The 25,531-nt window shown below is 37.5% G+C and overlaps 1 protein-coding gene across 2 annotated transcripts in view; it reads left to right on the top strand.

The window, feature by feature from the left end:
• The window catches only part of DNAH5 (dynein axonemal heavy chain 5), a 267,302-nt gene that overhangs the window by 101,342 nt on the left and 140,429 nt on the right, over positions 1 to 25,531 (top strand). For both annotated transcript variants that reach the window (XM_033852761.2, XM_073802015.1), the window contains 10 exons: positions 5,958 to 6,091; positions 10,349 to 10,550; positions 11,122 to 11,357; positions 13,506 to 13,724; positions 16,055 to 16,117; positions 16,421 to 16,659; positions 17,399 to 17,639; positions 19,759 to 19,958; positions 22,397 to 22,550; positions 24,368 to 24,531. In XM_033852761.2, coding sequence (XP_033708652.2) covers positions 5,958 to 6,091; positions 10,349 to 10,550; positions 11,122 to 11,357; positions 13,506 to 13,724; positions 16,055 to 16,117; positions 16,421 to 16,659; positions 17,399 to 17,639; positions 19,759 to 19,958; positions 22,397 to 22,550; positions 24,368 to 24,531 — 1,852 coding nt within the window. The remainder of the gene's footprint in view (positions 1 to 5,957; positions 6,092 to 10,348; positions 10,551 to 11,121; positions 11,358 to 13,505; positions 13,725 to 16,054; positions 16,118 to 16,420; positions 16,660 to 17,398; positions 17,640 to 19,758; positions 19,959 to 22,396; positions 22,551 to 24,367; positions 24,532 to 25,531) is intronic.

The following is a 25,531-nucleotide window of genomic DNA, read 5'->3' as shown; positions in this document are numbered from 1 at the left end:
CATGAATAGTGTATTTTAAATGGGTATCTCACAAGACATACTAGGGGACAAGTAGGATTTTAGTTTCACAGTTTAAAGAGAAACTTGTCATCATCACAATGAACATTTCCTGACATTTAAGAGCTATTTTGTATTTTGAGCCATTATATGTCCTGTTTTGCTAACATGCTGTGATTTTTGCTGTAGATCTTATGGTTTTCATTTATATTCTGTAGTATTAGGTAGCATATGACATCCAAGTTGCTAATGATATATGATAAATGTAGTTTAGTCCTACAAACTTCTTTTAAAGCAACCTTGCAAACAGGGCGTGTGTAATTTTCAATTAGTGCTCATATCCCCTGAGAACTAACCACAAGGAAGAAACTAAAACAAGTTCCTCTTTAAAATAGTCTGTTACTGAGGAGGCTAAAGACAGCTCAAAACAACTTTGTCCACAACTTACAATATTATTTATTTAAGCTAAAAATCTATATTACTGTGTTAATTTCAATTTTGATATTGTTTGGAAACATTGCTTAACTTCCTAGAATAGCTTAAAATTCAGAATTTTCTAAACTCGAAATATGTTCAATCATGAATTATATCTTAAATTGAGAGGAAAAATGTTTAATGGAAAATTAGACATATATTCTTGTCATGATAAAAGAGTTAAAAGAAGAAATAAGCCGCACCTTTTAAAAATAACAGCTTTGAGATATAATTTACATAACATAAAATTCACCCTTTTAAAGTGTACAGTTCAGTGGTTTTTAGTATATTCAGAGTTGTACAGCCATCACCACTATCTAATTTTATTTTATTTTATTTTATTTTTTTAAATTTTTTTTATTATTATTTTTTTTACCACTATCTAATTTTAGAACATTTTCATCCCCTCCAAAAGAAAGCCTGTACCTGTTAGCAGTCATTTCTCGTTCCCTTCCCCCAGCCCCTGGCAACCATTAATCTACTTTCTGTCCTTATGGATTTGCCTATTCTGAACGTTTCATATAAATGGAATCATGCTACATGTGGTCTTTTGTAACTAACTTTCAAGTTCTAACTATGTTGTAGCATATATCATTTCTTCATCTCTTTTTAGGTATCATTTCTTTTTATTGCTGGATAAATAGTCCATTGTATGGATACACTACGTTTTCTCCATTCATCAGCTGATGAGCATTTGGGTTGTTTGCACTTTTGGACTGTTAAGAATAGATAATGCTGTGAACATTTGTGTAAAGTTTCTGCGTGGACATATATTTTCATTTCTCTTGGGTATGATAGTCATGCCCCGAATCATATGGTAACTTATGCTTAACATTTTGAGGAAATGCCAAACTGTTGTCCAAAGCAATTAGACCATTTTACCTTCCTACCAGCAGTGTATGAAGGTCTCTCTCTCTCTCTTTTTTGTTTTCCTTGTATCCTCACCAACAGTTGTTGTTGTCTGCCTTTTGATTATAGCCATTCTAGTGTGTGTGAAGTGGTATCTCCCTGCAGTTTTGATTTGCATTTCCATAAAGACCAATGATATTGAACATCTTTTCATGTCTGTATGCGTAGCTTTTCTTATTTTTTTTTTCCGTTTATATATCTTGTTTGGAGAAATGTCTATTCTTTGCCCAAGTTTTTAATAATTGGACTATTTGTCTTTTTATTGTTGTTTATTTATTCTGAATACAAATCCCTTACCAGATATGTAAATATGTAATTTGAAATATTTTCTTACATTCTGTGGGTTGCTTTTTCACTTTCTTTTTTTTTTTTTTTTTTTTTTTTTTGGGGTACGCGGGCCTCTCACGTTGCGGAGCACAGGCTCCGGACGCACAGGCTCAGTGGCCATGGCTCATGGGCCCAGCCGCTTTGTGGCATGTGGGATCTTCCTGGACCGGGGCACGAACCCGTGTCCCCTGCATCAGCAGGCGGACTCTCAACCACTGCGCCACCAGCGAAGCCCTGTTTTTTCACTTTCTTAATGGTATCTTTTGAAGTATAAAATTTTAATTTTGATTCAGTCCAGCTTAGCTACTTTTTCTTTTGGTGCTTTTGATTGTGTATTTAAGGAACTGTTGCTTAACTTAAGGTCATGAATGTTTACTCCTATGTTTTCTTTAAACATTTTATATTTTTATCTCTTATATTTAGGTCTATGGTGCATTTTGAGTGAAGTAGGGGTCCAAATTCATTCTTTTGCCTGTGGGTATTCAGTTGTCCTAGCACCATTTGTTGCAAAGACTATTTTTTCCCAATTGAATTTTCTTGAGACCCCTGTTGAAAATCAGTTAACTGCAAGTGCAAATGTAAGCATTTATTTCTGTACTCTGGATTTTATTCCATTGATCTTATGTCTATCCTTATTCCAGAACCCCACTGTCTTGATTACTATAGCTTTGAAGTAAATTTTGAAGTCAGGAGTGTGAGTCTTCCAACATTTTTCTTCTTTTTCAAGATTGTTTTTGAATATTCTGGATCTCTTTTATTTCTGTATGAATTTTGAAATCATCAGCCTGTTAATTTCTACAAAAAAGATTTGTGATTTTTGGGATGTGCTGAATCTGTAAGTCAATCTGGAGACTATTGAAATGAAATTTAAAAAAACTGAAATAATACAAAGTATCTCCTCCAACCACAGTGAAATGAAATTAAAAATCAGTGATAGGAGATTTGGGAAATTCACTAATACATGAAAATTAAACAATATACTCCTAAATAACCAATGAGTCAAAGAAGAAATCACAAAGGGAATTAGGAAATAGTTTTAGGATAAATGCAAAGGAAAACACAAAATGCCAAAACTTATGAACTGCAGTTAAAACAGTGCTTAGAGGGAAATTTATAGTCTTAAACACTGATACTAAAAAAGAAGAAATATCTCAAATCAATAACCTAGCTTTCTAGGTTTTAAGAAACTTAACTTCAAGGTCACTGATTCTTTCTTCTACAAGCTAAAATCTGTTGAGCCTTGCAAGTGAATATTCATTTCATTTATTGTTTTTTTCAACTTTAGAACTTGTATTTGATTCTCTTCTACATTTCTATATCATTATTGATATTCTCTATTTTTTGAGACATACTTCTCGTACTTTAATTCTTCAGATAGGGTTTTCTGTAGTTCCTTGAACATATTTTAATAGCTGATTTTAAATTTTTCTCTAAGTTTAATTAGGTTCCATTTGTTTATTTTTGCTTTTGTTTCCTTTGCATTGGGAGACAAATAAAAAAATGTTGCTATGATCTATGTTAGAGTGTTCTGCTTATGTTTTCTTCTAGTTTTATGGTTTCCAGTCTTACGTGTAGGTCTTTAATCCATTTTGAGTTTATTTTTGTACATGGTGTGAGAAAGCTTTTGCACAGCAAAGGAAACCATCAACAAAATGAAAAGATAATCTACTGAATGGGAGGAAATATTTGCAAATGATATGACCAATAAGGGGTTAATATCAAAACTATATAAACAGCTCATACAACTCAATATCAAAAAACAAACAACCTGTTTGAAAAATGGACAGAAGACCTGAATAGACATTTCCCCAGAGAAGACATACAGATGGCCAGCAGGCACATGAAAAGATGCTCAACATCACTACTCATCAGAGAAATGCAAATTAAAACCACAATGAGATATCACCTCACACCCATCAAAATGACCATCATTAAATAGAACATAAATAACAAATGTTGGCACAGATGTGGAGAAAAGGGAACCCACTTGCACTGTTGGTGGGAATGTAAATTGGTACAGCCACTGTGGAGAACAGTATGGAGGTTCCTCAGAAAAACTAAAAATAGAACTACCATATGATTCAGCATTTCCACTCCTGAGTATATATCTGGAAAAATGAAAACAGTAATTCGAAAAATATACACACCCCAGTGTTTATAGCAGCATGATTTACAGTAGCTAGGAAGCAATCCAAGTGCCCATCAACAGACAATTGGATTAAGAAGCTGTGATACATATATACAATGAGCTATTACTCAGCCATAAAAAAGAATGAAATTTTGCCATTTGCAACAAGATGGATAGACCTGGACGGTATTATGTTAGTGAATTAAGTCAGACAGAGAAAGACAAATGCTCTATGTTATCACTTATATGTGGAATCTAAAAAATAAAACAGAGGAAAGGATATAGCAAAACAGAAACAGATTTACAGATATAGAGAACAAACTTTGAGGTGACCAGTGGGGAGAGGGAAGCGGGGAAGGGAAAAGATAGGGGTATGGGATTAAGAGATACAAACTACTATGTATAAAATAAGTAAATAAATAAGCTACAAGGAAATATACAGCACAGGGAGTATAGCCAGTATTTTATAATAACTTTAAATGGAGTACAATCTATAAAAAATTTGAGTCACTATGTTGTACACCTGAATCTAACAGAACCTTGTCAATCAACTGTATGTCAATAAAAATTTCTTTTTGCCTAGTAATTCCAATAGTGGGCTTTCTCATTGTATATTTCTATTGGCTGTTTTTGTTCCTATGGGTGGGCATGACTTTCCTGTGTCTTTGCATGTCTCACAATTTTTTGTTTAAAACTTGATATGTTAAAGAGTATAATGTAGAAAATCTGATTCTTTCTCCCAGGGTCTGTTGTTATTGTTGTTACTACTGTTTTATATTGACTTTCCTGGACCAATTCTGTAAAACTTGTCTTCCCTGTGGACTGCACCGCTATAGTCTGTGCTTGGTTAGTTTAGCAGTTAACTATGATTGCACAGAGATTTCCTTTAATGCTTTGAACAAGTAAGACTTCCATGCTTTGCCTAGGGAGTTTGTGTGTGCACTGGAGCATGCTGAAAGCTCAGAAAGTTTTCAACACTGCTCTAGCCTTTATTTACTATTTGTGCAAGACCTCAATTCATGAGCCAGCATGAAAGATTGGGACATTTTTAGGTCTTTCCTGGGCATGTGCACAGCTCTGTACATACACATGACCTTCTAGAACCCCAGGAATATGTCAGGGCCCTATAAGGCCTTCTGTGGGCATCTCATTCCCCAGATCTTTAACTTTTTTGGCCACCCTTTCCATTGCCCCAACAGATATCATTGCCTCAGACAGCTGTGAAGTTAAATGTCACTGATTTTTTTTTTTTAATTGAAGTATAGTTGACTTACTTCATAAGTAAGTGACTTATGTACTTCAACATAGTGACTTGGTATTTTTAGACATTATGAAACGATCACCACTATGAATCTAGTTACCATCTATCACCACATAAAGTTATTACAGTATTATTGACTATATTCCCTGTATTGTACACTACATCCTGTGACTTATTTATTTTATAACTGGACTTCTTAATCCCCTTTATTGATTTTGCCCATCCTCCTTTCCCCTCCCTCTGGCAAGGACTAGTTTGTTCTCTGTATCTATGAGTCTGCTTCTGTTTTGTTCTCATTGTTTTTTGACAAACACCTTGGGGATAGGGATTTTCTGTCAGTGGGTTCTGAGTCAGGTCAAATAAAGATAACCTCTTTGAATGGGGCTTGCCCAGGGAGCTTCCAGACAAGTCAAGTAGGGACAATTCTGTGGGACTTCTTGAGGAGCCTTAAGCCCAGGCTGGTCCCTCTGGTGAATGTGGCCTGCTGCTGGCTGTGGTTTTCACAGCCACGGTCATTGCGAAGCTCCTGTTTCTCGAGGCTGCCGCATAGCCAGCAAGGGGCAGTGTACGTAGAACCGATTAACAAAACAGTGACAAAACTCACTGTTTTTACTCAAATTTCAAAATATTTCTCTAATAAACAATTCCTTGAATTGTTGCAAGCTTTGGTTAATGTCCAGAGTCCTGAAAAAATTATTATTGACAAATTTGCCCAGTGTTTTCAATTGCTTTTATAAAGAAGATTTTTTCAGAGGTCCTTACTTTACCATTACAGAAATTCACTCATCTTTTTAAAGCATGTTCTATATACTGTTGATATAAATGTTTCTCTCTCTCTCTCTCTTTTTTTTTTGCTTTTAGATACCTTTGAGATAGCATCTGTGAACTTACCCATTCCTGTGCAAAACAGGAATTATTATAAGAATGTTTCTGACAACAAAGAGATTCTAAAATTAGTCTCTGTGCTTAGCACAATCATCAGCTCCACCAAAAAGGTATGCCAAGAGGATCTGCAGCCAGGGTCTTTTGCTTTACAGCAAGATTGAAGTTGAACATTTAAGCTTGTCCTTCATGTAGCCTGGGTGTCACACACTGTACCTTCAGTGAGCACCTTATGGAATCTCGTACGTGCCCAGCAAATGTTTGTTTAACTCAAGATTTTTCATTCTAGGTTGCAAGGTGAAAGACAATTATTATTTCTGTGTTTTATATTGTCTTCTGTTTAATGCCTTTAAACTCTTTATGTATTTATGTAGTACAGATAAGTCTGTTAAAAAATTCAAGATGTCTCAAACCCCAGGTCAGACTGTTGCTGCAGTTCACCTTCAAAGAGTCAGTGATGCTGGAACTGACTTGAATCATTTGAAATAGAATAAGTTTACATTCAGTTTTTGTGTTTCTGTAGTTGGGCAAATCTTATAAAATAGATGAAAATTTATATATATTGTATATACATGTATGTATATCATGGAAATAAGATAATACTGGGAATTTCGAAAATATTTTCAGCACGTACTGGTACTGGACATGGATGTAAATTCAGGTTAATTTTTTCTTCCAAACTGCTCTTCTCTCACCTTTCCCTTTTCTGTTCAGGCAAATCTGTCTTTGTGGTTAAAAAGACTCAAAATCCTGGTGTCAATTTCTACTTAAAAGAAAATATTCACATTGGCACTAAGACCTGCTGACTCTTTAAAAATGTTTCTCATTGTTGAGGGAACAGTTGTCACTCAGTAAATATATCTTTTCTATTACTCAGTTTTGATAGAATGAGTTTCACTTGTTTGAAAGTGTTTTGAAAAGCTGCCTTTGCTGTAACCATGTGAGGAAATATTAAGTTTAATTTTAATGTATTCCTGAGGGAACTGGAAGCTTTTGCATTTATACATTTTCAATTTTCCTTCTTAATATCTTGAAGGTCTTGTACTTAATTTTGCCCTAGGGACTGCGTTCACATAATTCAATTTAACAAATATTTGTCTAGTGCTTAGTTTATCAAGCTCTGTACTAAACGATAAAGGTAAGTAGAGTATTCTATGATGATAATAAACATTCAAGTGTGCTTTCAAATGTCTCAGTAATCATGGAAAATACAATAAAATAGATCAATAAGCAGCCACTGTTATGAAAATCTAAGGGTAAGACAGAGTAGTTGAAATTAATGTACTGCAGGCAACAAGGTACTTATGTCTGTGTCATTGTTGTTGCATTTGCCTTTATACTATGTGAAGGAAATGTACAGATCTTAGTACAGTCTTCCTTAAGATAATAGAAAGGGTTGACACTTAGCATAACTTGAAGGACTTTATCCAGATGGATAGGATGGCCAGATTGTTTCTGGAAGACTATATGCACACTTGGTCGTAGTGCTAGACGTGGCTCTCCACAGCCACAGACCCTTCTGAATTTTCTGTGGCTGACCCTTCCTCGACCACAGAAAATCCTCTGACCCCAGCCCCTTTCCTCTTACAATAACTGGTTGGATCAGAATACAAACCTGACCTACATTCAGCACATCCATGGTTTGGCCATCGACTTACAACACTGCCTGGCTTGAAAAGATGAGCTGGACCAAACAATCAAAATAACCATGGCAATTAAAATAACTTAAGTAGATCAGCCCTACATATGTAGTTCAAGTAATTTTTCCTTTAGGCTTTAGGTTACCTCTGCTTTCAAAAGTTCCAGTTTAATAAAGATTGACTCAGATAAAATAAATGAGAGTCTAAAACTTATTTAGTTAGGGTATGTTCTTTTTTTTTTAAATAAATCTATCTATCTACTTATTTATTTATTTATTCAGGCTGCGTTGTGTCTTTGTTGCTGTGCATGGGCTTTCTCTATAGTTGTGGTGAGCGGGGGCTACTCTTTGTTGCGGTGCACGGGCTTCTCATTGCCGTGGCTTCTCTTGTTGCGGAGCATGGGCTCTAGGCTTGTGGGCTTCAGTAGCTGTGGCACACAGGCTCAGTACTTGTGGCTTGTGGGCTCTAGAGCACAGGCTCAGTAGTTGTGGCACCCAGGCTCAGTAGTTGTGGCTTGCAGTCTTCAGTAGTTGTGGCTCGCGGGCTCTAGAGCTCAGGCTCAGTAGTTGTGGCACAAGGGCCTAGTTGATCGTGGAATGTGGGTCTTCCCAGACCAGGGCTCAAACCCATGTCCCCTGCATTGGCAGGCGGATTCTTAACCACTGTGCCACCAGGCAAGTCCCAGGTACGTTCTTAATATTATAAACTCTTGGGTGTTGAAAGAGCTCAGGATTCTGGAATTTTACCCATATTCAGGGATCTTTGATAATCTGTAATTCGTTCTCCAAACCATCATACATTTGTGAATATGTCTAGATGCTGTTGCAGTGCATTCTGGGTGTGCATGTCAACATCTCAGCCCGTGCCAGGGCATCAGGGGTAGCTGGGACAAGCGGGGGCAGGCTTAGCTTTCTGCATTTTAGTGGGTGTGAAGTGTCAACGCTCATTAATCCTGAGGTTTCAAGAGGCATCTTTAGCTGCACATGGGGAACTAGAGTAAAGCTACTGCTTGGCTTGGTTCAGGTTGGTGAAATTTACTTAAAATAATCAGACCATTTAGAATGCCGTTGGTAATGCTCTATTCTTTCAAATAATGCCACTTTTCGCTCTATCTCAGTTGAAATTTTTTTTTTCTCATGCAGATGTAACTCTGAAATTATAATGTAAGCCAATAGAAAAAGTTGACTACCAAGAGGTATAAACATTAGAAATGAGGAGACAAATTTTAATTATTTGGAGATGATATGATTATCTATCAAGTAAATCCAAAAGCGCTAATCTAAAAAATACATATGGCCCAAGAAGAGTTAAATTAGTAGTCAGTTGAAAGGTAACTATAGGCATTTCTGCTGTAATGCAATAAACATGTTCCTGAAAAGCCAGTTTTGCAAAGTTGCACATCTAATAGGGCTTATGAGAAAAAAGAGGTTGAGATAGACACACACAACCTAGGAACTTCTGTAACCAGAGTAATACCAAAAACAATAACAATCATAGTAAAATATTAACCTGTTTAACAACGCTGTAGTCAGTATAGAACTTTACATACTATCGAAAGGTGAAAGAAACTTGGTAGAAGTTGTAACAAGGTGTAAGAAACAGTTGAAAATACGGAGTTATGGAGACAAATATAAAATATACAAAGATCAGGTCTAACTGTGCAAAGAACATTCTCAAAACAAAGTGCAGAACAAATTAACCCAAAAGAAAGAAGAGACAAAAAGCATTGTGCCCCTCTTTGGTTTGCTGCTTTAGTGGGTACAAAATGAAGTGTTAGGAAAAACAGCATTTGATAATGTGACCTTCCTGTTATATTGACATCATTTCTTATTTGCCAGTTGTGAGAGAGCCAATTCATCTTACAGAAGCACACTTTGTAACAAAGCAGACCATTTGTTAAAAAAACAGTTTTTAAAAAAACTTATATGCCATCCATACAGTTATAAGGAAAGTGGAAAAAAGATCCTTTTTACAATAACAACATCATTGAAAAATACCTAGGAGCGTACATAATGAGAAGTTTGTAGGGTCTTTTTGAAGAGTTCTCTAAAACTTAACAAGGAATTAAAGAAAAAGAGGTGAGAAGATTTAGAAACACATGGGAAGATTTAATGTTGTATGGATGTCAGTCCTTATCTAATATATTTATACATTTTGTGTGATTCCATGCAATCTTTCAATGGGGCTTGATGCTGGATATATTCTATTTGTCCCTCTAGATCTAATCTCCACGCTCTGACCTTAGGGAACAAGTCAATGGGTTTCCATTGAGACTTCCAGTAGATTTCACCAATGAGAGTCTTGGAGGAGTTTGTGCAATGGGAAAAAGTGACCTCAGGGTATTTTTTTTCCCCATAGCATCACCCTCTCTGTGGCATGATTTGAGCTGTGTTTTTTGACCTAAGGTCCAGCTTCAATCAGTAGGGCCTGGTTCACAAGAGATTTTATGGACTCTGTCTCTCTCTCTCTCTCTTTTTTTTTTCCTGAGAAACTGTTCCCGTCTCTTTTTGGCTAGGATGGTACCAGTTACATTGTTACTAGTCCCAGGTTACTATTTACACTATTGTATCCAGTTCCAGTCCTGTGGCATTTTCAACTAGTCACACGGTTCACTAATTAAACATTTTAATAAATCCATGGGAACCACCAGCAACTGGCAAATGTTCATTTATATCATGATACCGTTTCTGATTCTTCCTTCTCTACACAAATATGTTATTTGTATTCTAGGAAGTTATTGCATCCACCGACTGCTTCAAACGCTACAATCACATTTGGCAAAAGGAGAAAGAAGAAACCATTGTGACATTTATTATGAAAAACCCCTCGCTTTCTGAATTTGAATCCCAGATTCTCTATTTCCAAAAACTAGAGCAAGAAATTAACACTGAGCCTGAGTATATCTGTGCGGGTACCATTGCTCTGTACACAGGTTGGTTCATTTTCTTTCAGACAGTCATAAAAATTCAACGTATTACTCTGTCTCTTTACCTAGATTAGTATTCCAGAGAGTTCTAGCTATCTTAAAGATTGACTTTCCTTTTATTGGCCTCAAGCTTTAAGACCAACTTATAGACTTGTTTTTAATTCCCTTCTGCGTAATTATTTATTCTGGACTATTTTGAACACTCTGCTGCTAAACCTTGAAAATAAATGCTAATTCAGATAAGGGATGAGTCTGTCATATTTGGAATTAAAATGTACCCTTTCTTTAATAAATAACAATAACAAAGATTTGGGGCTTATCTCCGACAGTTTCGATAGGTACTGTTTTGTTTTTTTTTTTCCCCATTTTAGAATGTGTTTTGAATTGTTACAAATAGGCTTTATGACATGAATGGATATATAATGATTGGGAAAAACTAATTATTTTCCAGTTTGATTTTTCATGTGTTAGAGGGCTATCAGCTGCAAAGTATTTACTGTTGGTAAACCGTTACACTGGGTCTCCTTATACTGGTTCTAGTTTTTCAAACTGAACGGTGGACATGTGGGTTTTACAGCTGACTTGAAGTTCACCTTGACCGCTGAGACGAGGGCCTGGATGGTTGTCACTGGCCGTCACTGTAACAAAAAATACAGAAGTGAGATGGAAAACATTTTTACACTTGTTGAAGAATTCAGTAAGAAACTGAATCGCCCAATTAAAGACCTAGATGATGTTCGAATTGCTATGGTGGCACTGAAGGAAATTAGGGAGCAGCAAATCTCCATTGACTTTCAAGTGGGACCTATTGAGGTAAACTGATAATCACTTGTTCTATAGAAATACCTCCATATGTTGGGCTCTATTAGATGAACTGTTGACCAGATCTGGACTGGAATTACAAATGGATGCTAAACCCAAGAACAACGATTTCAGTAATGATACCTAACCTATAGGGTGCCTCGTATGGGCAGTTCTAGTACTTTACACAGCATTTAAGGTGTTGAAGAGCAGAGCCTGAGATGAGGATTTCTGTATAAGTGATTTACTGATGAGTGCTCATGGGAGAAGTAGAGTGAACGAAACAGAAAAGGATGAGGTTGGGGGTGGGAGGAAGCTAAGCCAGGGTGTGATCTTAGCTGTAGACTAACTTCGGCCTGATCCCCCAGGGAGTGTTCTGGAACATGAATTGTACCACACAGTTGGCCCCATTTTGAGGCAAGGGGGACTGTCTTTATTCCCCCAAATCAGTTGGTCATTGACCACTATTTCCTCATGAGGAGGCTCCTATCAGCTGAGGACCATTTTCAAGGGAAGAAGGCAGCTTGATTCCTATAGTCAACACACCCAACAATCTGGGTTGCAAATACCAGCTGGTAAACAGGACCTGGATGGGGCACTGACAGTGTCCATTCATGGGTTTACTCTGTATTAACTTGTTTAATCCTTCCTACAACACTCCACTTACAAACAAGGAAACTGAGGGTCAAAGAAATCATGCAGTTTGATTAATGTTGCACATTACTTTTGTTTTTATTATCATACTCTCTTTTCTAGATGCAAACGCTTTATCAGCAATGGGTTACTATATTCTTTTAAACGAGACTAGTATAACTGTAGCATTAGAACAATTCCAGTTATAAAAACATTATCTTTTCATCACACCATAACTTAAGTGTCTGGACTTAAACTCTGATGGTCAGGATCATACTCTTGTCTCATATTTTCTGCACGTCTCTTTGAATTTTGAAAAATTTCAAATTACCATGAAAATGGCAGAGATGACTGAAGGTTTGCACCTCTAATGTGTTGGGTCAGGGAAATCACGTGGTCCATTGTGTTCTTCTTTGGAATTGAAACATCAAGGCAAAGAGCCCCTACTTGAACCAGGGTAGTTTGGAGAAGGGGTTTGAAGAGGAGGTCCAGCAATTGCCAAGCCTTTCCCCCTGATGTGAGAGTTAAGACAAACTGTTGTCAAGTATTCAAGCTCAACATGCAATCTTCAGTACTGATAGAACTTATTTGAAAGACCTGATTTAGTGTTCAGTTCCCATATTCCCATTGTATCTTACTTTCCCCATCTCCCCACCCTATTCACACACACTATGGCCTTGTGAGCACTAAGTTCCAGAATTGTACTTACTCATCCATCAAAGGGAGCATTGGAAAGCTGCAGGTCTCTGTGTTGCTTTGATTGGTACTGGGGTGTAGACTGGAGGCATGCCTTCAAGGAGAAAGAGGGAAGAGGAAGAGAGGCACTGGGCTATGCTTGCCCAAATCAACAATCTTTTCCCCAAATCAACAATCAGGTGTTCATTCTATGTCTTTGGGGAAGAGTAATGGTGGCAGAAGAGGCCAGGGATATTTAGGAAAAATCCTTTCTCATGAAAACCAAACTTTGCCTTATTTTAATCTTCTAGACAAGAGAATAGTCCAGGATTTTGTGTCCTGAGGGCAATAACTTGGCTTAGGCTCTGATTCAAGAATGCCCTCTTATGTCTTACTGTTGGAACCTTTTACCAACAAAGTGAAATAGGATAGAGTTAAAACTCTGATTCATTTTGTTATTCTAAAATTAGCAGTTAAATTGTTTTATGTTTTTCATTTACTTGATTTAATTTTGTAGTCTTCAAATACAATTTAGGGGCCTAAGTAAAAATACCTTTTATTTGTATAATGATTTATAGTTTTCAAAATGCATTTAAATTGATATATTTTTTGATATTCACGAAAATCCTATGAAGCAGCCAGGGTATCTTCCTGTTTTACAGATGAGGAAACTGAAGTTAAGTGGCTCAGTTGCTCACTTAAGTTTTTCCAAGTTTGCAAGTAGAGTAACTAGAACTCTCTGGGCAGTTTCCCTGTCATGTGGATCTTTTCCATTCTAATGCTTTAAAAAATGACTGTGCATACATTTATGCACCTGACTGGCAGAAATTAAATTTTTCTTCTTTTGTGTAGGAATCCTATGCCCTGCTTAACAAATATGGGCTTCTGATAGCAAAGGAAGAGATGGACAAAGTGGATACTCTGCGTTACACTTGGGAGAAGCTTCTGGCACGTGCCAGTGAAGTGCAGAATGAATTAGTCTCACTGCAGCCCAGTTTCAGGAAAGAGCTTATTAGTACCGTGGAGGTCTTCCTCCAAGACTGTCACCAGTTCTACCTGGACTACGATTTGGTACAACTCTAGCTTTCTCTGTGTATTTTGGGAGAAGAGTGACTACAGCATGCAAAATGTAGTTGTTTAAAGATAATATTGGGTGGGCCAAAAAGTGCCTTCGGTTTTTTAGGTAAAAATAAAGACACATTTTTCATTTTCACCAAGAACTTTATTGAACAACGTATTCATCCTTTTGTTCCACTACCTTCTGCCATTTTTCAGGCAACTTCATAATTCCATCTTCCCAAAACTTTTTATCTTTTTGAACAAAGAAATGTTCCAGGTGCCTTTTACAGTCTTCCAGGGAATTGAAATTTTTTTCCATTAAGAGAATTTTGTAAAGAGTGAAATAAATGGAAATCCGAAGGTTCAATGTCTGGTGAATAAGGTGGATGAATCAGAACTTCCCAGCCAAGCTGTAACAGGTTTTGCCTGGTCATCAAAGAAACATGTGATCTTGAGTTATCCTGATGGAAGATTATGCGTTTTCTGTTGACTAATTCTGGACACTTTTCGTTGAGTGCCGCTTTCAGTTGGTCTAATTGGGAGCAGTACTTGTTGGAATTAATCGTCTGGTTTTCTGGAAGGAGCTTATAATAGAGGACTCCCTTCCAATCCCACCATATACACAACATCACCTTCTTTGGATGAAGACTGGCCTTAGGTAGGGTTGGCGATGGTTCATTTCGCTTGTCCCATGATCTCTTCCGTTCCACATTGTTATACAGTATCCACTTTTCATCACCTGTCACAATTTGTTTTAAAAACAGAATGTTTTCATTACGTTTCAGTAGAGAATCGCACGTGGAAATATGGTCAAGAAGGTTTTTTTCACTTAACTTACGTGGAACCCAAATGTCAAAGCGATGAACATAACCAAGCTGGTGCGAATGATTTTCAGCGCTTGATTTGGATATTTTTAGTGTGTCGGCTATCTCCCGCATGGTATAATGTTGATTTTTCTCAATTATTGTTTTGATTTGATCACTATCAACTTCAACTGGTCTACCAGACCGTGGAGCATTGTCCAGGGAGAAATCTCCAGCACGAAACTTCGCAAACCACTTTTGACATGCTCGATCAGTCACAGCACCTTCTCCATATACTGCATAAATCTTTTTGTGCATTTCAGTTGCGTTTTTACCTTTCTTGAAATAATAAAGCATAATATGCTGAAAATGTTACTTTTTTTCCTCCATCTTCAATATTAAAATGGCTACACAAAAATTCACCAATTTTGATGTCTGTTTTTAAATGATATGACAGCTGTCACAATACAATCTAACAAAACTGTTTCGAATGCAGTTAAAGACAACGAGAGCCGTCTTACGAAAAAACCAAATGAACCTTTTGGCCCACACAATATGTCAGATTTAATGAAATTCCCTAGGAATGGAAATTTTATTTTCACAAGAGCAAAGATATTTCCCTTTCACAATCCTTTCTGCTTAGAATTCATCCAGAATAATTTCAACAGTAAATGGAAATTTAAAAGTGCTCTTTATTTATACCATTGGTTTCGTACTGAAGTTATTTTGGTAGCTTTTCTAGATTTGTGTAGATAAATATTATTCGCTTATAGTTGTCATGATCATCCTTCACACAGTATTCATTAGTTCTGCAAATACTGTAGAACTGCCCTTGGTGCTGAAGACGCAAAAGTGGACAAGACAGATTGAGTCCATATTTTAATCATACATACATAAGTTTTCATGCAAAATCTTCTGCTGGGAATATGTTGCTTAAGGAGACCCATTTCCAGCCATTTCCCTGCTACAGAAGGGAAATGTGTAGAGTATAGGGTAAAACTTGTACTTACTAACTGGTAACACGCCAAACCACAAAGTAAATGAAATTAGGAGATTGGATTCATGAACCAACTTCATGGATGAAGAAGCACAGAAATCCAGTTATTTAAGGTGGTCTAATATAGGAAAACCTGATTGGAATGTTAACATTACAGGTCACTTTACAAATAGATATTAGAGTGGTGAACTCTGTGTGTCATGTGGCATTAGTGTTCTAGTTCAAACCAGACACCGTTTGTGCTTCTTACAGAATAGTTATTTACCCTTCATGTCACCTGATAAATTAATAGCACATAGTTTTAATTTTCAAAATTTCTTGACATATGAAAGCTGTGACCTCAATTTGGCTTTTTTTTGGCCTTGAAAATATTTCCAAATGAGTTACTTTCCTGAGTCCTTTTTTACAAATAAAAAGTAAGTTTCCTATCCTGTATGTGACATGCATGTAAACAAAATTTGATATTCAAATACATAGTGCTCATGAAATTTGTATGCATTTGCTTCATTTTACTTTATGTTTATTTTAACTTTTTGTGTCAGAATGGTCCAATGGCTAGCGGCTTGAAACCCCAGGAAGCCAGTGATAGACTTATCATATTTCAGGTGATCTTTTTAGTTTCTTTGACTTTCTATATAACCAAAACCTCAATGTCTTTTAAACACATACTTTTTTTCTGCTTAATATAGAGAAGCCCATTGTGGAATATAGTATGTACTTACCTTTTAAAAACTGTGATTTGGTATGGTTAACGTTGGTTTCTATGTCATTAATTGTACTCATTTAGTTCTCATTTACATGTGCTCAGAGATCATACATGTTTGCTTATTGGCCAATCTTTTTTTTTATTTGCATGTTTATTCACATGTAAATCATTTTTGATGAGTTTTCACTTGTATTTTTATTAGAATCAATTTGATAATATCTATCGGAAATATATCACCTATACTGGAGGAGAGGAGCTTTTTGGTCTGCCAGTCACACAGTATCCTCAGCTTCTCGAAATCAAGAAGCAACTAAGTCTTCTACAGAAAATATATGCTCTGTACAACAGTGTCATAGAAACTGTAAATAGCTATCATGATCTTCTGTGGTCAGAAGTAAATATTGAAAAAATCAACTGCGAACTTTCAGAGTTCCAGAACAGGTGAGAAATTAATGTTTATCATGCCCAGAGCTATTGAACCTCAAATACTTTCTTCTTTGATAGGCTGTCAGGGTTCTTTTTTCACCCAGATGTTTCGAAAGCACATCATGCTTCATTGCTGTTGTCCACTGACATCACCCTTGTCAAATGCGATTTATTAATTACCCCTATGTGTGCCTGGTGAGACAAGCACATCCTTTAAACCTGGATGAATCTTGCCAAGGGCTTTCCTGCATCTTAGAGAGAGCTGATCTCTATTTATATTGCACTTACCAACATTTGAAGTTTATGTTAGATGATTTATTTGGAATAAAAGCAAGAGCCCTGTGATATTTCTACATCCTTGAAGTGTTGAACCCCCCCCCCCAAAATGGAGGATCATTTGTTGTACTTTTCAGTTGACAGCCTGAGACACTCTGCTGCGCTTTGTACTTGGTAGGGTCTCAAAACATGTTTGGAGAATTGAATTGAATTGGGAAGCACCTCTATTCTTTAAAAGAATGCCTTTTACCTAATTTTTATGAGGAAATTGAAAAAAGTCATTCCTGGTTGGGAGGAGCAAATTTCTGCAATGTAAAAGTGGGTTATATTAACAGCTATCCACTGAGTCATGAGATTTACCAATGTGATGGGTATTTGAGGTGACTGTTTTTTGATGGAAATGCTAGCAGACAGTCTTGGATTGGAGACATTCCAGGCTTACATTCGAATGAACTTTCACGTTGGCTTTTCTTCGCAGGTGTCGGAAGCTGCCCCGGGCCTTGAAGGACTGGCAGGCTTTTTTGGATCTGAAGAAGACCATTGATGATTTCAGCGAGTGTTGTCCCCTGCTGGAGCGCATGGCCAGTAAGGCCATGATGGAAAGGCACTGGGAAAGGATAACTGCTCTCACTGGGCACAGTCTAGATGTGGGGAATGAAACTTTTAAGTTAAGACATATCATGGAGGCACCTCTTCTGAAATACAAAGAGGAAATAGAGGTACAATGATTGAGTGTATGATGTGGTGGGAGATTGGAAGGTCCCAGGGGATTTGAGAGTCTTCCTACATCATGGTCTGTTGGTGCAGTACATCATGCTAGAACAATCAAAGCTCTTTTCCTGGTACTCAGCTATTATTTCTTCAACAAACGTTTATATAACAGGTTCTGTGTTAAGTGCTGGGGACATACGTTCCTGTGTTTACAGATCATTAAATAATTTGTATAATTAAATAATTGTACAAATGAAGGTGTAGTTACAAACTGCAGTAAATACCATTGAAATGGAAGTATGCTGCTCTATGAGGGCCTCTAATAATGGGGTTGACCTCTCTGGGGGTGGGGCGAGGGCAATGAAGGTCAGGAAGACTGGGTGCTGGGTGAACGGAGTGTGCTTGTGTGGTGAGGGGGTAAGGAGCTTGGAAAGTGCAGAGAAGACAGTGTCAGGCAGGTGGAACAGCATATGTGAAGGGTCTGAGGTGTGTTTAGGGGACCAGATGGCCGAGATGTGGAGGTGGGCGAGAGAGGAGACAGCTAAGGTTGGGGAGATGGAGTGGGTCTAGAATGTGTTATTGATTTCAGTCTTTGAAGCAGTCGGTAGCCAACTGGGAGATGTATTTTGATTGGGGGATGACGTGGTTAAATTTGCATTTTGTAAAGATCACTCCGGTAGCTGTGAGGAGAAAGAATTGGAAAACGGAAAGGGGGAATGCTGGGAGACCAATTGGGAGGTTACTTGAATATCCCCGGCAACAGATAATGATGTGTCAGATGAGGAGGCAGGTAGTGAAGCTGAAGAGGGGAGACAAGATTGAAGAGATCGTTAGGAGGATAGAATTTGACGGAGTGAACATGGTAGGGAAATGGGAGGGGCTGAGGATGAACCCTAGAGTTCTTGCTGAGAGATCTAAGTGGATGATGGTGCTTGTGACTGAGATGGGGAATGTTGGAAGGTGATCAGGTGGAATGACAAAGTGCAAAGACTATGAGCTTGATTTTGGGCATGAGTTTGATATTTCACAGATTGTGTTTTGGGTTCCCTTGATGTATCCAAACAGAGAAGCCCAGTAAGCAGTGGGTGTGGGTCTTTCCTGGAGATACAAAAGGTTGCTGACTGCACAGGTGTGGATATGCTCATCCAGAGAGGGACAAGAAGAGGGCAAGGACAGGTTTGACCAATGGTCCAGGAGAAGATAAGGCTGCAGAGAAGACAGGGAGAGTGATCAGAGAGCTGGGAAGAAGTCAGGTTTCTGTTCATTCCCTCCTCTCGTACTGCATTGATTTGACTTTAGAGTTAAATCAGAGACACATTAAATTTTGAGTCTTTGATGAAAGTGGCAAAATTTAAAAGGTTATTGCATATCTTTTTTATCCTACTTTTTATTGAGATATAATTGACATTTAACATTGTGTAAGTTTAAGGTGTTCAACATAGTGATTTGATACATTTATATTGCAATATAATCTCCATTGTAGTGTTAGCTAACACCTCAGTTATCATTTCTTCTAGTGGTGGGAACAATTGAGATCTAGTCTTTTAGAAAATTTAATGTTTAGGATACAGTTTTGTTGTCTATAATCACTGTACTGTGGATTGGATCTCTAGGACATATTTATCTATTAGCTGTAAATAGATATAACATCTCTCTCATTCCCCCACCCCCAGCCCCTGTTAACTACCATTCCACTTTCTGTTTTTTCAAGTTTTTTTTTTTGTTGTTGTTGGTTTTTTTTTTTTAAGATTCCACATATAAGGGCTATCATATAATATTTGTCTTTGTCTGACTTATTTCACTTAACCCAATATCCTCAGGGTCCCACCATGCTGTCACAAATGGCAGGATTTTCTTTTTTATCGTGGCTGAAAATCTTCCACTGCTGTATATCTTTTCTGTCTTCTTTCTGGAATAGTTTGGTGATAAATTTTACATATTAGGATAAATCTATATTATATCTACACACACACACCATTTATTATATTGCAGTTTAGATCTGGAAATGTAAGTATTTATAGATACATATAAAGGAAAGGGTATAGACAGGACCTCTGTTGAACCAAGACTATTTGAGAAGGATGTGTGACTTTCATGTGATAAAATGAGAGCTTGCACTTTTAATAGGACATCTGTATCAGTGCGGTGAAAGAGAGGGACGTTGAACAAAAGCTGAAGCAGGTGATTAATGAATGGGACAACAAAACATTCACATTTGGCAACTTTAAAACCCGTGGAGAGCTCCTCTTGAGAGGAGACAGTACATCGGAAATCATCTCCAACATGGAGGACAGCTTGATGTTACTGGGCTCCCTACTGGGCAACAGGTAGGAAAACCGTCCTTCTTTCCCCTGAGGTTTGAGAACCATAAAAACAAACACTTCAAGGGAAATTAATTAAACAAATGCAACAATACCCCTCGTACAATCTAGTCAACATTAAAAGTACTTGTTTTAATTTTAGCCTTTGGCACGGCATGGATAAAACTGTTTTGATTTCATTATCCTCTATTTGGGGGATGTGTCTGAGACCATCAGTTGGACAAAATCATGCACCATGTGATTAGCCACTTGGATCTTGCGGAACATTTCAGCTTTGCTGCTGACAGGCCTCATTGCACAGCTGACAGCTCGACAGGCTCTAGATTCCAGAAGGAAAATTATTCTGAATTTTAGAATAATTACTTCGGAAACCTTTTTGTCAACACCTATGGACTAGAAACTCTTAGTTGTGTACACACTTTAATGAGATGACAGATTAAGATAGAGAATGAAGTTAATTCATAAAGAGAAGTAAAGCAGCTCAGACCGATACCATACTAACATTTCTGTTTGATGGTAGCAGCAGAGCTGTCATGCTTTGGACGTGCGAGCCAGAGATGCGTAAACTTAGATTTCTTTGGTTCAATGCTTCCTCTGGTGCTTTTTGAAATAATTTTTTTGTTCACCAGGATTTCCTCAAATATATGGTAATTGTGTAAGTGTTTGAAATGAGTAATATAGAATATAAAATTAGGTCTTAGAGATTCAGACTATTGGTAATATTGAGTCTGAACTACTTAGAATTTGGTGAGTTTTAATGAATTTGGTTACTGGTCACACCCAACCAGAATTAAGGACAGATGGAAGATAACATACCCTATGGAGGTAGAAGAAGTACACATATACATTAACTAAACATCATCTGTGTTAGGAATGGGTAAACTTTTCTTACCAATGGCATTGAACCCACAGACAGAGTTGTATGAGGAACGCATATTCAACAGAAGTTTACAGAATACCTACCACGTGCCATGTGGTCTTCTAGGTGCTGTGGTTAGAAGGGTGAATAAAACAAAGATTTCTGTTGCTATGGACCTATATTCTTGTGAAAAGCATAAACAAGCAAAAAACCCCAGAAAGATGTGTAGAATATTAAAGCAATCTGCTTAACACTTAAGACTATGAAAATTAAAATTTTATTCACTAATATGACTAATATTTGAGATGACTTCAAGCCCGTATTATGTTGGACTGGAGAGATCAAGAAAGGGTGAAGAAGGAGAAGAGGAAAAACAACAAAAGGCAGGACAATCGTTTAGGAGTAGGGTTGTCTACAAATAACAGAAGCACCACATACAACATTGCTTGAACAAGACTGAAGTGTATGTCTTTCTCAAGTAAAAAAAGTCCCAAGGTTGATGGCTCTTGGGAGCCCTTCTCCTCCTTCTACCTGTTACATCCAATGCTGCTGCTCTCTTCCCATCCGGAAGAGTGGTTTTCAGACTTGGCTACACACTAGACACACCTAAGGAACTTTAAAAAATCCCAAAGCCTGGGCCACATCCCAGACTGATCGAATCAAAGTTCCTAGGGGTGGGATCCAGGCAGGTATTGGTAGGGTTTTTTGTTGTTGTTGTTTGTTTTAAGGTATTGGTAGTTTTTAATATTTATCGGATGATTAGAATGTGCAGCTAGAGTTGAGAAATATTGATGTGGAGCTTAATCCCGGGACTGCACATTGCTGCAAAGGAGGCTGCGAACTTCAGTATTTTAACTGGGCAGCTATGAGTCTAGGTAGAAATGGGGTTCTGTATCTAAAGAAGAAGGAGGAAAAGATATTGGGGGACCACTGTCTGTTTCTGTCTCACGAGGAAAAAGGGAAGATAGATTAACTATGAGAGAGGAAGAAAAGTGGCTCTCAGGCTTTTATGTGTGTACACGCAGAAAGCCTCATGCATACATGTACACACAGACATGAGTGGGGTGGACAGGAGTGGATGGGAAGTTGGAAGGAGGCTCAGAAGAGGGCAGGCTAAAGAGAGAGTCCAGATAGTATCATATTTGAAAACGGAATTTGTTGTTCTGTCCCTGCCAACGGCTCTGTAATGACTCCACATTACATGAAAAACAAGAGACTTCACGGAATAGGCACAGAAGCTCAGTGGAGAGAATGTTATTCCCTTGGCGACAGCAACAATGACCAGAATGATACTGTTCCAGCAGCTGGGCGGAGTCAAGTCTAATGCTTGATCTGCTTCTTAGATGATACATCTCCCACTTCTCTATGCCCTGGGTCAAAAGGGAAAAAGTCAGTTTAACAATGCCCAGTATATGGTGATGAATGCATCACTTGGTAGCGTCATTTTAAAAGCCAGCAACGTAATCAAAGTTGTAAAGAAACAGGTGAAAATCAGGATTTTTTAAAAAACCTCTTTAGTTTGAAAACAACAACAATAAAAACAAAACACTAAAAAAACAAATTCTGAATGTATTTCTCGTTTTAGGTACAATATGCCATTCAAAGGCCAGATTCAAAAGTGGGTGCAATACCTTTCCAACTCAGCAGACATCATTGAGAATTGGATGATGGTGCAAAACTTGTGGATTTACTTAGAAGCCGTCTTTGTAGGAGGAGACATTGCCAAGCAGCTTCCCAAGGTCTTAGAAATTTCTTTATGATTTCATTCGGCTTTTAAACTTAGAGAACTAGCTAATAACTCAGAATGCCCTTAAAAATGCAATAAATTTCAACCTCTACTGAGCCACCCCTTCTCCAGTCTTTTGGTTGTTGCTGTCAAGCTGTTCTTCAAAGAGAGAGAGGGTAATTGTGGAAAAGAGGGGTGTGAAAATGAGAGGAAGAATGCAAAATGGTGAGGTTTTATAGGAAATGGAGGGTTAAAAAACGAAGACTGAATGCCTGCATAATTGATATACTTCTTCAGATAATTTGAAGGTGGAACTTGGAACAGTGTAGAATTACAGAGTGGTTATCTTGACAGTGGTAGGATAATTTGTTCTCTACTACTGACAGTTTAAAATAACCCACACCCTACAATATACCCAATTATATCAGTACTGTAAAATGGAGTGGAAATCGGCAAGGAAAAACTCAAGGATTCTTACCCAATTACGTTAAATTGTTTGCTAAATTATAACGTGTTAACAATACATTTCAGTTTTAGAAGCATGATTATGTTGAGTGTTCTTTTCACTTAGGTTTCCTTAGCTTTCTCTTTGGTTAGTTTTCAGTTTAATTATAGAGGGCAGACCCATTAGCTGATTTATTTTTTGGCTACCAGTGAAATGTATCCATACATTATAATTTTAGGTATTTATTTTTCTTTTATATTTGGGCGTGTTTTTCCTCTTGATGGGTGAAGAGTCTCAAATTGGACTTAATGGAAACTTTCACATACAATATTGAAGGAGTTAGGTGGAGTTTCTTGCTCTCATACTTGATAGTATGTGCTCATTGGTAAAATATAGAAAGTTTTAAGGAAGAAAATCACAATGATTCCTACTCTCTCAAATTAATCTGCACATTTTCCATTTTTCCTCAAAAATCTATTTAAAAAATTTCAGAATATTAGGGTCACACTATAATTAATTTTGTATCTTATTTTTATTTTTTTTTTGCGGTACGCGGGCCTCTCACTGTTGTGGCCTCTCCCGTTGCGGAGCACAGGCTCCGGACGCACAGGCTCAGCGGCCATGGCTCACGGGCCCAGCCGCTCCGCGGCATGTGGGATCTTCCCAGACCGGGGCACGAACCCGCGTCCCCTGCATCGGCAGGTGGACTCTCAACCACTGCGCCACCAGGGAAGCCCTGTATCTTATTTTTAAATGCTTGTTTTCTAAATACACAAATAATGCTCAGTGTAGAAAACTTGAAAAACATAAGATTCACTTAATTTGGAGGTAATTGAAAACAGTTGGGAGGGTGCTTTTCTCCCAAATTATCTTGTGTTGTATTATTATTATTATTTTTAATATTTATTGGACTGTAGTTGATTTACAATGTTATGTTAGTTTCAGGTGTACAGCAAAGTCAATCAATTATATGTATACATATATCCACTCTGTTTTTAGATTCTTTTCCCATATAGGCCATTACAGGGTACTGAGTAGAATTCCCTGTGCTATACAGTAGGTTCTTATTAGTTATGTATTATATGTAGTAGGGTGTATATGTCAATCCCAGTCTCCCAATTTGTATTATTATTTTTATACCTGCTTCCTGCTTTTAGTTAACATAATGTAGGTCCCAGGGTTGAGCTAAAGATTCTTATTTAAGAAAGGGGGTGCTCTGGTGCAAAAGACCCAAGGAAAATTGAAATAGAACATGTGTGATATTTCATGTATGCACAGGGTATCCAGAACGGTTACAAGTCTGACCTCAGCGGGAGGTATGTGAGACACTCTGTCCTTGGGATCACAGACGTGTCCAAGTGTGCTTTGTTACCTTGTGCTCATAGGAGGCCAAGCGCTTTTCCAACATAGATAAATCCTGGGTGAAGATCATGAGTCGGGCACATGAGATGCCCAGTGTGGTTCAGTGTTGTGTTGGAGATGAGACCATGGGGCAACTGTTGCCACACTTGCTGGACCAGTTGGAAATCTGCCAGAAATCCCTTACTGGGTAAGTTCACTCCAAGCATCCTAGAGATGAAAGGGACCAGAGACACGAGACAGGATTAGCCAAATGGGTGTTCTTTTGCTTAGACTCAATTCATGTCTAACGTGGTGGCATAGATAAAACTGATAGTTTGGAGGCTTATCGTCTCTCCCAGCAGTTACTAGATTTTCTCTGATGTTTAAATTATAGGCTTTATGGCTTCTTCCATCATTGGGACAAGAGCTTGTAAATATTCTCATACAGTCCTTGTTTTTAAAATTAATATACCTGTTTTTCTGATCTCCTTCTTGGATAAACATCTGAAGAAGCAAAATATTTCATTATACTCAATGAAGAACAATATGAACAGTGTGTAGTGTACACAAGCAGCCAAGATTATACAAAAATGAGAGCCTAATCTAATACCTAGCAATATACACTGACACACCCACACCCACACCCACACTTACATAGATGGAGGCTGGAGGAACTCCAGGAGTAACAAATAATTTTCTTGCCCTTTGGCTAATCACGATAAAATCACTAAGTAGAAATATGTTAAATAGGGAAACAAAAGTGCAGCAAAAGTAGGGTGATGACAGGTAGAACAAACATTCACTGGGTTTTTGTAACTCCTCGAGGCAGAGAACAGTGTCAAGACCCTTCCTTCCATGCAGCTGGATTTTGTTTCTGCTTCAGTGATAGATTCATTGGATTCTTTTAAGATACAATCCTAAGAATTGGAATTGTCAGCCTTTAGCTGACATAGCACTGTGCTTGCAAATAAAATAAAACAAACACAAAACCGAAAGACTCCCTGTGTGTAAATCTTCCTGTCTTCTACAAAGAAAGTACAAATATTTCCAGGTTAAGTCAAATGTATACATTTTACTTGTGAAAAATGAGGAAATTCTATTAATTCTGGAAAAAAATAGTCTCCCAATCAGAATATGGACTCCCACTTGGCAAAATTAGTAATGAAAAAAAAAAAAAACAACAACAAAAACACAGAACAAAACAAAAA

The sequence above is a fragment of the Tursiops truncatus genome, chromosome 3, assembly GCF_011762595.2.
Source record: "Tursiops truncatus isolate mTurTru1 chromosome 3, mTurTru1.mat.Y, whole genome shotgun sequence".
Lineage (NCBI taxonomy): Eukaryota > Metazoa > Chordata > Mammalia > Artiodactyla > Delphinidae > Tursiops > Tursiops truncatus.
Note: the sequence above shows the minus strand (reverse complement) of the source record. Positions and strands in the feature narration are given on the sequence as shown.